Source organism: Cornus florida, unplaced genomic scaffold (genome assembly GCF_030987335.1).
Source record: "Cornus florida cultivar Cherokee Brave unplaced genomic scaffold, ASM3098733v1 CherokeeBrave_3.0.0_Hap2_Chr07, whole genome shotgun sequence".
NCBI lineage: Eukaryota > Viridiplantae > Streptophyta > Magnoliopsida > Cornales > Cornaceae > Cornus > Cornus florida.
This window is the reverse complement of record NW_026775577.1, coordinates 77,806,656-77,822,638: the sequence shown is the minus strand read 5'-3', so window position 1 is coordinate 77,822,638 and position 15,983 is coordinate 77,806,656. Positions and strand designations below refer to the sequence as shown.

The 15,983-nt window shown below is 42.8% G+C and overlaps 2 protein-coding genes across 2 annotated transcripts in view; one reads left to right on the top strand and one right to left on the bottom strand.

Moving 5' to 3' along the window:
- The first annotated feature begins 384 nt into the window (after nucleotides 1-384).
- Nucleotides 385-1,670, top strand: LOC132267324 (protein MKS1). The gene has a single exon (XM_059768470.1). The coding sequence runs from the start codon at nucleotides 572-574 to the stop codon at nucleotides 1,232-1,234; it is 663 nt and encodes a 220-aa protein (XP_059624453.1). The 5' UTR covers nucleotides 385-571; the 3' UTR covers nucleotides 1,235-1,670.
- A 13,294-nt stretch (nucleotides 1,671-14,964) lies between these two features.
- LOC132267323 (uridylate kinase PUMPKIN, chloroplastic) overlaps nucleotides 14,965-15,983 on the bottom strand; it is a 31,969-nt gene continuing 30,950 nt past the window's right edge. The window contains exons 6-7 of the mRNA XM_059768469.1: nucleotides 15,684-15,860; nucleotides 14,965-15,423 (exon numbers count right to left, since the gene is read on the bottom strand). Of these exons, the coding sequence (XP_059624452.1) occupies nucleotides 15,314-15,423; nucleotides 15,684-15,860 (287 nt within the window). The 3' untranslated portion in view covers nucleotides 14,965-15,313. The remainder of the gene's footprint in view (nucleotides 15,424-15,683; nucleotides 15,861-15,983) is intronic.

Sequence of the window (15,983 nt, the reverse complement as noted above, 5' to 3'; positions counted from 1 at the left end):
TTTTAGCTGTCTACATTTTTAAGAAGTTGGGACATTTATAATGTAAATAACAAAATAAAAATAAAAATAAAAAAGTGAAAAATATAAAGTGTTTTTTTTAATTTTTTTTTATGCATAAATTATTCATAAGGGTAGATTGATCCAATTTATTAAATTGTAAAGTTAAAGAAGTCACTTAAATTGTCAAAAGGTAATTTGGTCAATTTTTCATGTAAAGGGGTGTCTTTATCCATTTTTGAACCTTTAGATGATATTTTTATTCAAAAAATAAGTAAATTTTTCTCTAAATGTTCTTTTGTCAAATTTCAAAGGGTACGAATATACTTTACCTTATTTTATTTACATAATTGACCACACAGCCCAAACATAGGACCAAAACACGAAGCCTACGCAGAAACATTTCCCTTCCTCGAAAGTCCACTTTTGGGGTCAGCACTTACATTGCGTCACCTCTTACATTTATTTGCTGTTAAATGGTCACAAAAAATACACACATACATGCACCTTTTCTTCTTATCTACAAAACCCCTCTTTTTTTCTCTCCCACCTACCATTGCTTTTTTCATTAATCATGGACCTGCCGGATTTTTACTCCGCCGACAGGCCATCTCCGACGAGAAGAGAACTACAGGGTCCTCGTCCCACCCCACTTAAAGTCAATAAAGACTCGTACAAGATCAAGAAGCCACCAGTAGCCCCACAACCACAACCACAACCACAACCACGTCCTCCGCCGCAGCAGGCGTTCACGACTCAGCGAAACCAGCCGTTGATAATCTTCTCGGTCTCCCCAAAAGTCATCCACACCACCGTCAGCGATTACAAAGACTTGGTGCAACGTCTAACCGGCGCTTCGTCCTCTTCCGGCGATATCTCTCCGGCTGCGTGCGGCGGCGATATCTCTCCGGCGGCCAGGATAGCTTCCATAGAGAGGACGAGCCCGAAGGAGAGAGACAAGGAGAGAGAAAGAACTGGTGATCTGATGGGTAGTTTTGAAGGGGTCGAAATGGGGCAGATTCCGGGGATCTTGTCGCCGGCGCCGGCGACTCTAGCTCCTATACCGTGTGGGTTCTTCTCGCCGTCATCTGACCCACATGCCTACTCTCTCTTGAATGATCTAAGTCCTTTCATGTATGGGAACATGTTCATACAAAGTCCTTCAGCCTTGCTTTCCACTCCCATGCTTTCACCCTCTCCCTCATCATCCTATGATCTATTCAACCTATTTTCTTGACTTTTAGTAAAGTTTCTAGAGAGAGAGAGTGTGTGTAATACAGTAGTGAGAGAAAAATTCAAGCACTAACCTATTTTTCTAGAGAGAGAGAGAGAGGGAGACTTTGAGGAAAGAATAGAAGAAAGTCATTGCCAACCGTATAATTGTATTTAATTACTTGAATTTTATGGTAAAAAGTAAGTACTCACTCTTTGTGTAGCTTCAATCAATTTACTCGTGAAATGAGAGGTCGGTTGGTTTGTTTTTTAATGGGCTTTGCAACTTGTAGTTGGTTTTGTTATTTAAGTGGCCTTTTGCAACTTGGTGGGCCATGAGACTGCATCGGGTCAGTGGTCTTCGTCCTTGCATGTTCCTTTCGTTTACGTTTTTGTGGAATATAAAGACCAAATTTGTAATTGATACCAAATAGATAAGATGTAATGTTCATTATTAAGTATATGCTTGGATAGTCCGCTAGTTATGTTTTTTGTGGATTTTGAGAGTGTCGAATTTTGATTTTTTCCACTTATTAATTTAATTTTTAATCTTTTTTGCCTTGTAAAAATAATAATAATAATGTTTATTATTAATTTTGCCAAAATTGTAATTTAATTACCTAGATAACATGTTATGCTTAGGTAACATGTTAAATTATTAATTACGCTTGTAATGACATTTTTACCACATTGAATTAAGAAAATACCTTTCTTCTTTTTTTTCTTTTTTCTTTCTTTTTAAGTCCTTGTTTTTGGATCTCTCTTCTATGTACTTTAGTGTGTGTTTGGATAGATTGGATAAAAAAAAAAAATGTAAGTATTAGTTAGGAGAGAAAAGAAAAAAAAAAAAAAAAAAAAGAAGGATAATGAGGAGGCCCGAGATGACATGGGCCGGATATGACTTGCAAACGCGACATCCGATCCGTACAGATGGGTCAGGCCCATAGAAAGACACTGCCATATGGGCCGAACGCGAATAAGCCCATCAAAGATGACCAGGACTCATGGAGGAACGGGCCTAGATCCAGCAGTCCATTAACATTTGTAAATATCTATAAATAGGAGAAGTAATGGAAAGAAAGGAGAGATATTTTTTTGGTTGAAATGCAAGAATTCTAGAGAGAGAAAGAGGGAAGGAATTTCTTGTATCTTCAATTGGCGCAGTCTGTGGGAATCATGGAAGATTGGTTGATCAATGATTAATATCGCGTGGATTCAGACCAATCCGGGTGATCAAGACTCGATCTTTGGGAGTTGGATCCAGATCTGAGCGATTGTGACCTACTCTGGAGGAATTTTAGTTCCTGTTGCTTTGGCAGAAGTGGCTTCAGATCTACGCAACAACGAGTTGTTCGATTATGGCAGGATCTGACGGATTTAGAATTCGGACAATTCAGATCTCGTCAACCGTGAGCATAATTCGGAGAATTCGAAACCAGATCTGAAAAATTCCCACTCACGAAGCTCGGATCTACTCGTGAACTTGAGATTAATGCCTTTACTCCGTTCAGGAATAATGATAGGTGAAAGCTCCAATCCGATGGAGGCTGTCCAGCAAACAAAGCTTGAGGAGTTGATGAACTTGATCGAGGCTCTCAAAAAAGAGAATGCAGAATTGAAAGCTGGAATGCAACATCAGCAAATGCCCGCGGTTTCGCGTCCACCTCCGGCCGGAGAAGGAGGTGTTCAATCTAATATCGCGCATCAAGGCGAGCAGGACGAGAACAGTCAGTCAGCTCTCCACCGTGATGAAAGGAGGATGGATGATTTGCCGCCAAATGCTCGTCGAGTTGAGGATCACGAAGGATCGACTCACGTTGATCCGCGACATGAGCAGATCAGACAGAACGAAGCCACGACCTTCGATCCGCATCGGGAAAGGTTCAACCGAGAGGAGGTGATAGAGGTTGATCGCCGCCAAGTTGCGTCGCCTTGGCAAAGAGAGCTCATAGAGGAACGGTCGTTCGATCCGTCCTACCGGCCCTCCATGGCTACAATCACTCATCGCGGTTCGGAGAGCAGAACCGTAGCTCACAGAGCTACCACTGGGCGCCAAAGAGAGAATGAAGCACTCTGATCCGTGGCTCGAACGGTTGATTCACCATTCACTGACGAGATCCTGAATGCCCCGCATCCAAGGAAGTTTGCTATGCCAGTATTTATTCTGTTTGACGGAACAACCGATCCGATTGATCATGTGTACCATATCCAGTTGAAGATGGCCCTGAATACGGAAAACGACGCTTTAATGTGCAAATGTTTCCCTACAAGCCTAGCTGGACCGGCGCTCAGCTGGTTCAAGAACTTGCCTAGGAGCTCCATTGGTAGCTTCTGAGATCTGTGCGATCGGTTCATAAGTCAGTACTATGGGAACAAGCGTCCGCCAAAGGACATCTCAAACCTATTCACAATGAGACAGCACAAAGATAAACGTCTCCAGGCTTTTCTCACCAGGTTTAATCTCACTAAGAGTATGGTGATCGAATGCCACCCTTCTACAGCGGTTCAAGCCTTCAAGTTAGCCATGACACGTGGCACTCCGTTCCATACCAGTCTGGTAGTGAACACGCCGACGACTATGGATGAACTCAATGAAAGAGCCGACGGCTTTGTGCGCCTAGAAGAAGAGGAGGCAGCCAATGCTCGGACAGCGTCGCTCGTGTCGACCGAGGAAAAGTCCAAGGCAAAGATCAGGCAGAAGCAGGCTCAGCCGCAGCGTCAGACCTCCTGGAAGGCAGAAAAGAGGTTCAGGGAGGAAAAGCTGATCACTCCGCTGAAGGTCACTCTAGCGAGGCTATATCAGGAGAACAAAGATAAGTTTCATCCACCACTGCTAATTAGGCAACCCCTCGAACAGAGGGATCAGACTAAACATTGTGCTTTCCATTCCGATTTCGGTCATCAGACTAATGAATGCAGGAATTTGAGAAGGCAAGTGGAGATGTTGATAGCTAGAGGGGAGTTCGCGAGTTATGTTCAAGGCTCGGCGACAGAGCAGAATCGACCGATGGAACAAGTAAAAAGGAGCCATAAACAAAGCTCCCACAATTCACAACCAGTTCGTATAATCAATGCTATCCACGGTCGACCCGAGCCCAGCGAAGATTCAGATGAGCTGCTCCTAGCGCGCCTACGGCAGGCACAAATGAAGAAAAGGGTCAGCAGTGTGAATACTCTACACCAGCAGATCACATCGATACAGATAAAGTTCGACAGGACAGACCTGCAGCGTGTTCAAATCCCCCATGAAGACCCGTTGGTAGTCAGTTTGACAGTGGCGGACTGCCTGGTGCGCAGAGTTCTGATCGATCCCGGGAGCAGTGCGAATGTCATGCCAAGGGACACATTTGATCGGCTCGAGATTAAACCAGAGAGGCTCAAGCCCACTGGAAATCCCTTGTTAGGATTCGATGGCAAGAGGGTGGAGCCCGTCGGAATGGTGGAAGTAGAAGTTCAAGCTGCAGAATGAGCTCTTATGGAAACTTTTGTGGTTGTAGAGATTCACCCCTCGTACAATCTCCTGATGGGAAGAGGATGGATTCACAGAGTCCAAGGAATACCCTCAACTTTGCATCAGGTCATGAGGTGCCTCGGACCCGATGGAAATAAGGTGATAGACATTCGTGGGGATCAGGTTGCAGCCAAAGAGTGCTATTCCGTCACACTAAAGTATGCTGGGAAAGGGAAGGCGCCCGTCCGACCGGCAAGCCCCAGATAGCAATTACAGGAACCTCCGCCCAAGCAGAACAGGGTGGAGGAGTCAGTTGACTTGACCGAAGAGCCCCTTCTGGATGTGCAGATCGATCAGTCCAGGCCAGAACGAACTACCAGAGTAGGAATAAGACTGACCAGGGAAGAGCAGCAAGAGCTAGCTGACTTCTTGTCTCACAATGTCGATGTATTTGCATGGAGTCACCTAGACATGCCTGGAATTAATCCCTCCGTATCCTGTCATTCCTTGAATGTCAATCCCAACCTCAAACTAGTAAAACAGAAGCAATGAAGATTTGCTCCAGAACGCAACCAAATCATAGCCGAGGAAGTTGATAGGCTGCTTGATGCGGGATTTATCAGAGAAGTACACTACCCTGATTGGTTGTCCAACGTCGTTGTCGTGCAGAAGAAGAATGGGAAATGGCGAGTATGCATTGATTTCACCAATTTGAACAAAGCATGTCCGAAGGATAGCTTCCCGCTGCCAAAGATTGATCAAATGGTGGATGCTACCACCGGGTATGAACGCTTAACCTTTCTGGACGCTTATTCAGGTTATAATCAGATCCCTATGGACCCGGCAGATGAAGAAAAAACTTCTTTTGTAACCGAGCGAGGGACATACTGCTACAAAGTTATGCCTTTCGGACTAAAGAACGCGGGAGCAACTTATCAAAGACTTGTTAGCAAAATTTTCAAGGATCAAATAGGAAAGATTGTGGAAGTCTATATTGATGATATGGTGGTAAAGAGTAGGAAGAAGAATGATCATCTGAAACATCTACAAGATATATTTGATGTGCTGAGGCGATATGGGATGAGGCTCAATCCAACCAAGTGCTCGTTCGGTGTGAGTTTCGGTCAGTTTTTGGGACACGTGGTCAACCGCAGAGGCATCGAAGTTAGCCCCGCTCAAGCAGAGGCTTTGATTAAGAATGCCGAGCCAAAGACGATCAGAGAGGTGCAAGCCCTCACAGGACGAATAGCTGCATTAAGTCGATTCATTTCAAAATTGTCAGACCGCTGCAAGCCGTTCTTTGACACGATTCGGAGTCATGGAAGACAAGTTTGGGGAGATGAGCAACGACAAGCATTGACCCATTTGAAGGAATATATGCAGAATCCACCAGTCCTGTCAGCCCCGGATCCAGAAGAAAAGTTATTTTTGTATCTTGGAGTATCTAGTGTTGCGACAAGTGCCGTTCTGATTCGTTGCAAGGAAGGCGTGCAACACTCGGTATTTTATGTCAGTAAAACAATGACCGAGGCAGAACGAAAATACTCGAAGGCCGAACAGGTGATACTTGCACTGGTAAATGCAAAAAGAAAGTTGAGGCATTATTTCGAATCCCACCCTATAGCTGTTCTAACAACTTTTCCAATCAGAGTGCTTATGCACAAGCCAGAACTCTCGGGCAGAATGACAAAGTGGGCCATAGAGTTAAGTTCATTTGACATAACATATGAGCCGAGAACAGCTGTCAAAGGACAAGCGGTAGCCGATTTCCTGCTAGAATGTGACTCTGAAGATACGGAAGAAGACCTCAGGTGCGGCTCTTGGAAACTTTATGTGGATAGCTCCTCTAACCAGATGGGGGCTGGAATTGGGGTTAAACTGCAAACCCCAGAGGGTACTTCTTTGAGTCAACCACTCAGACTTGAGTTCCGAGCCACCAATAATGAAGCGGAATACGAGGCGTTGCTGAATGGGTTAAAGTTGGCCAGAGAGCTACAGGCCAGAAGTTTGACTGTTTATAGTGACTCACAGTTGATTGTTCGGCAGGTAAATGGTGAGTACGCGACCAAGGATGACATGATGGAGGCATATCGTTCTGCCGTTCTACATAAAGCCAAGGACTTTGCAAAGATTGAATTCATACAGTTACCGAGGGAACAAAACGCAGATGCGGACCGGTTAGCATGTAGTGCTTCGAGTTCCGGTGAAACATTGGCGAGGGTGATTCCAATAGGAATATTAACCCAGCCATTTATTTTCGAAGAACCTTTGGACTCTGACCCTTGGCAAGTCAACGTCATACCGTATGAACCGAGTTGGATTGACCCCATCATTACTTATATTCGAGATGGCGTTTTGCCTATGCAAAGGGATGAAGCTAGGAAACTCAAAAAGAATGCTACAAAATACGCCATCGTGCATAACCAGCTGTACAGAAGATCCTACTCTGGCCCATACTTGAAGTGTGTCAACCCCGCAGAGTCGCAGCAGGTATTGCGAGCTATTCATGAAGGTGTGTGTGGCAATCATTCTGGGGGAAGATCGTTAGCGCATAAAGCAATGACACAAGGGTATTTCTGGCCGAACATGTCAAGAGATGCGGAGGAGTTCTCTCGAAGGTGCGATAAATGCCAACGATATGGACCATTGATCCACCAACCACCTGAGGAATTGCACGTAATGGCCTCGCCATGGCCTTTCGCGCAATGGGGGATGGATGTGGTCGGTCCTCTGCCAACGGCAAGAGCTCAGAACAAGTATGTGTTACTGGCCACGGATTACTTCACTAAGTGGGTGGAAGCAGAACCATATCCTAGCGTGACTCAGACTCATGTGAGACGATTTATTTGGAACAATATTATCTGCCGTTTCGGCGTTCCAAGATCAATAGTCATGGATAATGGCACGAACCTCGACAGCAAGCAAGTAAGAGAGCTGCTGGAGGAGTATGGAATTAATCATAAGTTAGCTGCAGTAAGTCATCCTCCGGCCAATGGACAAGCAGAAATTACAAACAGAACAATTTTCGCCTGCATTAAGAAGAAGCTGGAGGACCATAAAGGGAAGTGGTTGGATGAGCTCCCGAACGTCCTATGGGCTTACACAACCACCCCAAGGCGGCCGACTAGGGAGAGCCCGTTTGCAATGGCATATGGTACCGAGGCAGTTATGCCGGTTGAGCACTTGGTCCCAACTATTAGAAGCTTAGCATGGAGTCGAGATCAGAACGACAAGATGTTAAGATTGAACCTCGATATGATAGACGAAATGAGGGACGCTGCAGCAATAAGGTTAGCATCATACCAGCAAGTATTGGCGAATAGTCACAACAAAAGAGTGAAACACAAAGATTTTGCCCCTGGCGATCTGGTTCTGAAAAGAAAGGTGGGGATAGTCAAAAAAATGATGCCACCCTGGGAAGGCCCATACAGAATTGCAGAAGTCATAGGCAAGGGAGCATATACGTTAGAAACCATGGCGGGAAGGTTGGTCAGCAAGCCCTGGAATGCCATGTCTCTGAATAGGTACTACCAATAAAAGCTAAGTTTCGGCTTTATTGGGTGTTGTTTGTTGTCAATCAAGTACGTATGAATGTGCAAATTCCTGAAATTTATAAAAATAACTTTCCTCTTCAATGGGTTGCTAAAAATAAAAAGAAAATGAAAAGCCAAGTGGCAAGTGGCATTCTAGCCGAGCGCCAGGCACTTAAGATAAGTGGCAGTTGGCACCATAAGCCGAACGCCAGGCACTTGCTAAAAAATGAAAAGCCAAGTGGCAAGTGGCATTCTAGCCGAGCGCCAGGCACTTAAGCAAGATAAGTGGCAGCTGGCACCATAAGCCGAACGCCAGACACTTGCTAAAAAATGAAAAGCCAAGTGGCAAGTGGCATTCTAGCCAAGCGCCAGACACTTAAGCAAGATAAGTGGCAGCTGGCACCATAAGCCGAATGCTAGGCACTTGCTAAAAAATGAAAAGCCAAGTGGCAAGTGGCATTCTAGCCGAGCGCCAGGCACTTAAGCAAGATAAGTGGCAGCTGGCACCATAAGCCGAACGCCAGGCACTTGCTAAAAAATGAAAAGCCAAGTGGCAAGTGGCATTCTAGCCGAGCGCCAGGCACTTAAGCAAGATAAGTGGCAGCTGGCACCATAAGCCGAACGCCAGACACTTGCTAAAAAATGAAAAGTCAAGTGGCAAGTGGCATTCTAGCCGAGCGCCAGGCACTTAAGCAAGATAAGTGGCAGCTGGCACCATAAGCCGAACGCCAGACACTTGCTAAAAAATGAAAAGCCAAGTGGCAAGTGGCATTCTAGCCGAGCGCCAGGCACTTAAGCAAGATAAGTGGCAGTTGGCACCACAAGCCGAACGCCAAGCACTTGCCATAAACAAGCACGCGACAAAGTTAATATAAAAAAAAAAAAAAGAGAGAAAAGGTATATATATATTGAAAATGGGTTTGAACAGAGCGTAACACAAAGGAAAAAGAGAAAAAGAGTTATGTCATCTCATTCATGATAAGCATTGGATTTACAAAAAAATGAAGTATTCAAGTCATATTGTTACAAAAAAGTATGGAATCGAAGAGTCCGGAGGAGTCCTAGCTAGCTGCCCCAGTACCGACAGCCTCCTGGTTATGCCGGTCCGCCTCCTCAGTTCCATCAGCCATCTCACCCTCACGAGGTGGGGAATCAAGATGAATAACAGAGTCATTCTGCTGGGGGCCAACGTCAGCAGTGGCTATGGGAGATACCACAGTTGACAATTGAGGAGCGGTTAGAGGCAGAGCGGTAGGAGGAGCTGTAGTGATCCTAGAGGAAGCAATGTCCTAACATTCATCAAATATGTGCTCCGCTTCGGTGGGTTCTGGGTCAACATAGACCCCCAGAGGGTCAATCCCTAAATCCTTATCGACCTCATCTGGAGTTGAGCTAGTCTGTCCCTCATCCGGAACTCGGTCGGAGAAACCTTCTCGGAATCCTTGAGCATATCTAAGAGCGCCGACCCTTGAGAACCGAGCATGAAGAGCCAGCATCCCACCGTTCACTCTGCTGATGGTATCAATCAGAGCAGTACGCTCGTCCAGAGCTCTCTTCTCAAAAGCCATCCGAGCAGACTGTTCATCAGCCAGAAGGCGCTGGAGCTCTGCCTATTCGTCTCTGATTGAATCACGCTCAGTCTGCCAGACACTCTTTTCAAGCTGGAGGGCATCCTTCTCATCCTGAAGAGAGTCATTTTCCTTCTTCAAGACATCTCTTTCTTGTTCGGTTTTTTCAAGCCGAGCCAATACCTCGGTATTCTTGCTGGCGAGAAGGTCGTTTTCCTTATTGGCCACCTCCAGGCTATCAGAAAACTTACGGGCCCTGGCGTTCCCCATTTCAACCTGCTTCTGCATAGCCATCATTCCGAACAAAGTCTGCATAGATATACATTAATAATGGTTAAACCGATAGTCTGGTCGGACGAAGGCAAGACCAAATAATATGAGAGGATTCATGAGTTGGAAAATAAAAGTCACCTCCATGGCAGATTGGGGAAAGCGGCTGAACACATCCTTCTGGGATAGACCTTTCGCCGCCTCAAGGTCTTTCGGAGTCCACATGCTCCTATAATACGCCATGGCGGTCTGGCCATCCTTTAGTATGGTCTCGTTCGGCTTCACGAACGTCCCATCCGTTCGGGTGTACCGAGGAGCCCATGGTGGTAAAGTGGGAAGAGAAGGGGAGGCTGAAGCAGAAGCAGAGGCACCAGCTGCAACAGGCCCGGAGGAGGCAGGAGCTCTGACTGGACGATGCAAGAGAGCACACGGCCCAGAGACCCGGGTCCTTCTTATAAGAGGTTCCTCCTCAGGGTCGACTCCACCGTCAGGATGAGGCCTTTTGCCTCGTTCTTTGTCCCGAGCGCCCCCAGCGGCAGCAGGGGTTGTAGTGATTTGTGGAGACGCGCTCGGGTTGGTAGCAGGGGTGCTGACAACAGAATCAATAGCCACCGTGCTCGGGATGGTGTCAGAGATGGTGGCTGAGGAAGAGGCTGATGCAGGAGAGGAGGTTGCCCCAGCAGCAGAAGTGGTTGGGGGAGTATTTTTCTTCCTGCCAAAGGATGGAATCTGAAGCCTGCTCATGGTACAGCCGAGGGATGAGAGCGCTAGAAGGTTGTCTGAAGTGAGGAGGTCTGAGCAGGAAGGAATATCGTTCAGAACGTATTTCTTCAAGTAATTACTCCTATCCCTGCAAATACTGTAGCTCAAGTCATCACAAGGTATTCCTAAGGAGCGGCATAAGAAAGTACAAAAGCGAGGAACACATGTTTCGCAGGGACAATCGTTTTTGTGAGATTTGAATTTCTTATATGAGGAAACAGAACAAACGCCAAAGGCGCTCGGGATTGGGTAATCCTCTGCAGCCAGCGAAGACCAGGCCCCACTAATGCCCACGATGTTATCCCTCCAACCCTTTTCAGATTTGATTGTGTCCGTACATATGGACATCTTGTCGATCGGGTAGAGGTGGTAGAAAGGCTCGTTAGTTCGGATCTTACTGACCTTATAACACAGAAAAAGATCTATGAGGTCAAGGTCCAGACTTCTGTCACGAATCAACAGTAGCATAACAGATATGATTCTAAAGAAATTGGGGTTTACCTGCAGGGGGGATATCCCCAGTCTATTGAAGACATAATTAAAGAAGGGGTGCAGAGGGAACCTAACGACATTCAGTTGAAGGTTTGAAAATAAAACTTCGCCGGGAAGGAGGCCGGCACCGGTCATAATATTAACATCCTTAGGGCAAACCCTAACTTGGATGTTGTCAGGAAGTCTAAGTATCATACGAAGAACATCTAGATCTACAACTATGGTGGAAGTGTTTGAAGGATCTAAAAGGGTAAAAAGAAGCCTGCCGAAAGTAAAAAGGAACAAAACTAACCTCTGAGGTAGAAAGCAACAAAGAGCACTGCAAGACCGCTGGAAGAATGACTCTTGAAGGATTTCACCGGAAAAAGCTTAGCACTGTTCTAAAAAGAGAGAGATTTGACTGATGATGGAGACGGTAAAAAGGCATGAAGTGGTATTCTAGAGCCTTATAAAGGCGAGGGGGACCCGAGGGCCGAAGCGTCAGGAAGGCGAGAAATTCATCGAGCCCCGGAACATTAATTCTGGATCTGACCGTCCGTTCCCCCATGTGGGTTTCTCGAGCCGTCAACGTCATGATGAGACGCCTTCAATAATTACCCCCTTATTAAACAAGGGGTAATTATGGGGGCAGTTGAGGAGGCCCGAGATGACATGGGCCGGATATGACTTGCAAACGCGACATCCGGTCCATACAGATGGGTCAAGCCCATAAAAAGACACTGCCATATGGGCCGAACGCGAATAAGCCCATCAAAGATGACCAGGACTCATGGAGGAACGGGCCTAGATCCAGCAGTCCATCAACATTTGTAAATATCTATAAATAGGAGAAGTAATGGAAAGAAAGGAGAGATATTTTTTTAGTTGAAATGCAAGAATTCTAGAGAGAGAAAGATGGAAGGAATTTCTTGTATCTTCAGATAATAATAATTTTTATTCGTATTTGGATAGATAGGGGAAAAAAGAAAAGAAATAATAGTGATTCTTGTTTGAATAAGATAGAGGAGAGAAAGGAAAAGAAAGGATAGTGACCAAATTACTGTTCTACTCTTCCATAACCACTTCACACATTTCTGTATATTGATTTGTTGAAGGTATTTTTGGTATTACTAATTAATCACTCACTTCACTATTCTTTCTCTCCCTGTCTTCTCAAATTGGGAGAGAAACCAAATGAGGGATAGGGGGGGATAGCTATCTCTCCCTATCCTCTCTTTTCTCCCCACTTAATCCACCAAAACACACTCTCACCCTATTCTTTCTTTTCTTTTCTTTCTTTTCCTTTCCTTTCCTTTCCTTTCCTTTCCCTATCCCTCCAAATAAACCCTACCAAACACATAATGCTGCTTTCTTTGTGAAATACTATACACATTCAGGAAGAAAAAAAAAATTCTTCCTCTCTTTTCTCCCCACTTAACCCACCCAAACACATTCCCACTCTATCCTTTCTTTTCTTTTCTTTCCTTTCCCTATCCCTCCAAATAAACCTTACCAAACACATAATGCTACTTTGTTTGTGAAATACTATACACATTCAGGAAGAAAAAAAAAAAAATCTTTTTTTAATTAGAGTGCAATTTGGGCAGGCCAATTGAACTCAACCCAAGACCAACCTAATTTTTCATGAGCTTAAGCAATCATTTTTACAATTGGGTATAGGTTGAAAAATCTCAATTGAACTTAATTAGGGTTGAACTTGAGTTGGGGTATCAACTGATGGGTAGTGTAGAGCCTTATAGATACTGTACACCAAGCCCCAATTTCGCAGATTCAACTTCGCGGTAAGTTAGCGGGGGGGTTGCAGGGGGCAGAGCCCCCCTGCCCGAAGGTGGGGGTTCAGGGGCTTACCCCCAACTAGAATTTTTTGGAGGGTATTTGGGTTATTGCCGCACTTATTATGTTGCCCTAGTGCGAGAATATTTATTCATTCTAAACTATCTGTTTCCGTCGCTATTTTTGATCATCATAGTGAAATCCCTACAACCTTTGGACGTAACTCTAGATTTTGGGTGAACCAAGTAAAATCTATGTGTTCTTATTGTGTGTGTGTTTGATCTATTTCTTGTATTTTCTATTTGATTTCGCAACATCAACAGCCCAACCCGAACTTGAATTTTAATATTATTTTTATACATATTTTTTATTTTAAATATATTATATATAATATTCAAATTATGATCACTTTTTTTCTTTTCAACTTTTTTTGTTTAAATTTAATTTATTGTATGTTAACATTTTAGAGAATTAATTTTCTAATTTTTTTTTTTTATAATTTTTAGAAATTTACATTTAGGTTTTTTTTTTTTTTTTTTTTTTTTTTTCTTTCTTTTAAAAAAATGTTGAATTATTTAGTGACCTTTTGCAACTTGGTGGGCCATGAGATTGTACATCGGGTCAGTGGTCTAGCACGTTTTCTTCTCTTCCTTCCCTGTTCCTTTCGTTTACTTTTTGTGGAATATAAATACCAAATTTGTAATTGACACCAAATTGACAAGATGTAATGTTCATTATTAATTTTGCCAAAATTGTAATTTAATTACCTAGATAACATGTTATGCTTAATTTTGCATAGGTTACATGTTAAATTATTAATTATGCTGGTAATGAATTTTTTACCACATTGAATTATGAAAATACCTTTCTTTTTTTTCTTTTTTTTAAGTCCTTGTTTTTGGATCTCTCTTCTATGTACTTTAATGCTTCTTTGTTTCTGAAATATATACACATTCACGAAGAAAAAACATATACATATATATATTATTATTAGAGTGCCAATTTGGATGACCAATCGAACTCAACTCAAGACAGCCCAATTTTTCATGAGTTTGAGCAACCATTTTTACAATTGGGTGTAGGTTGAAAAATCTCAATCGAACTTAATTAGGGTCGGACTTGAGTTGTGGAGTATCAGTAGCCCTGCCCGAACCCGAATTTTAAATTTTTTTTTTTTTTTTTTACATATTTTTTATTTTAAATATATTATATATAATATTCAAATTATGATCACTTTTTTTCTTTTCGACTTCTTTTTGTTTAAATTTTAATTTATTGTATGTTAACATTTAAGAGAATTTATTTCTTAATTTTTTTTTTACAATTTTTTAGAAATTTATTAAGTTTTTCTTTTTTTTTTTTTTTTTTTTTTTTGCTTTGCAAAAAATGTTGCTTTGTGTTTTTTTTTTCCCCTTAATTGGTACTTGGTACTCACACGCACCATGCCGTGTTACCCCCCCGTTGATTAAAAAAAATAAAAAATTATTATTTTGGAGTAATCTTAATACTTTAAATTTTAAATGTGGAGATCGGTTATAGACAAGTCAATTAATCTAACTTCCTAACGCAAAATTTCAACCCGAGTTTCAAATTGAGTTTAAGATGGGTTAACGTGAATTGAGTGGTTAGGGCTAAAAATCGAAATTAAAATTAGGTTAGAGATGAACATTTCATAAAGTTTTCTCTCCAACCGGTCTATTTACAACTTTATTATTATTTACGCCCTGACCTCCAGAGGCGCGCTATTGCCCATTTGGTCATCCCTTTACACTGTTACTAAGTGACGCTTCTATGCACTATGTATTTGTGTTGCTAAAATATTACATATATCATGGCAATTTAAGCTCCCTTCTGTAAATTATTTATTAGTTCCACAACCCCAAACATGCCCCACCCTTTTCATGGCTAATGAAAATCAAAGCTGCCATTTCAGAAACATGTATTGTAATTTACCCTTTTCATGACACTGCAATTTGAGTTCAGAAAAAAGGATAAAGACACTTGAACAAAATTCTGCATTCCACAAGATATTTTACATAGCATCAATAAACATCTCAATCAGCTAACTTGGATGCTCACATTTAGCACTGCTGTGTTCATTTTTCATCTTCAATCTTCAAATGCATACTACATTATGCTTTCCATGGCAAAACTCCAACCTTGAAAGTTTCGATGATGAACTGTTTTGGCAGCTACAACCTCGAACCCAAACCAAGAAGAAAAACCAACCTTCATCGTCGTATAAACCCTCCTAATCAAGTCATTGCTGCAGCTGAATTCAAGGTTGCTCCAATCAATGTGCCCACCCTTTCCCCCATGATGGCTTTTGAGATGTTGCTGTGTTTGGAAAGATTGAACACAACAACTGCACGAGGAAAACACAAGCTTAGTGCAATTAGTGCTTTTTTTCCATCTGATATTTATTTTAATTGTAAGCAAAAGAATCATACCCTCGACACAATCTTTCTTTTAGATGTGTCAACACTTTTCCCCTATACTACTGCAACCTTTTAACATATTCCATCATTTGTAAGAGTGCCACCATCTAAATGTCCATTCTTAGATATCAAACCATAATAATATTGAACAAAACAATCGATAAGATACATCTTACGAAAGCCATACCAGGAATGTTGTTCTCCTGACACAAAGTAATAGCCGTCAAGTCCATCACCGAAAGATCCCTTGATATCACTTCCTGATATGTTAAAGTATCGAGAAGGCGAGCATTTGGGTTATGCCTGGGGTCGTCATCATATACCCCATCCACGTTTGTAGCTTTCAGCACTACTTCTGCATTAACTGGATCAAAAATGAATGCCAAAATTAGTGCAGATTAAAAAAAAAATTATTAACCCATGCAGAATTATTAGTTACCAGATAAAATATAAATTTGGTAATTTTCACAAGTATATTGTGAATATG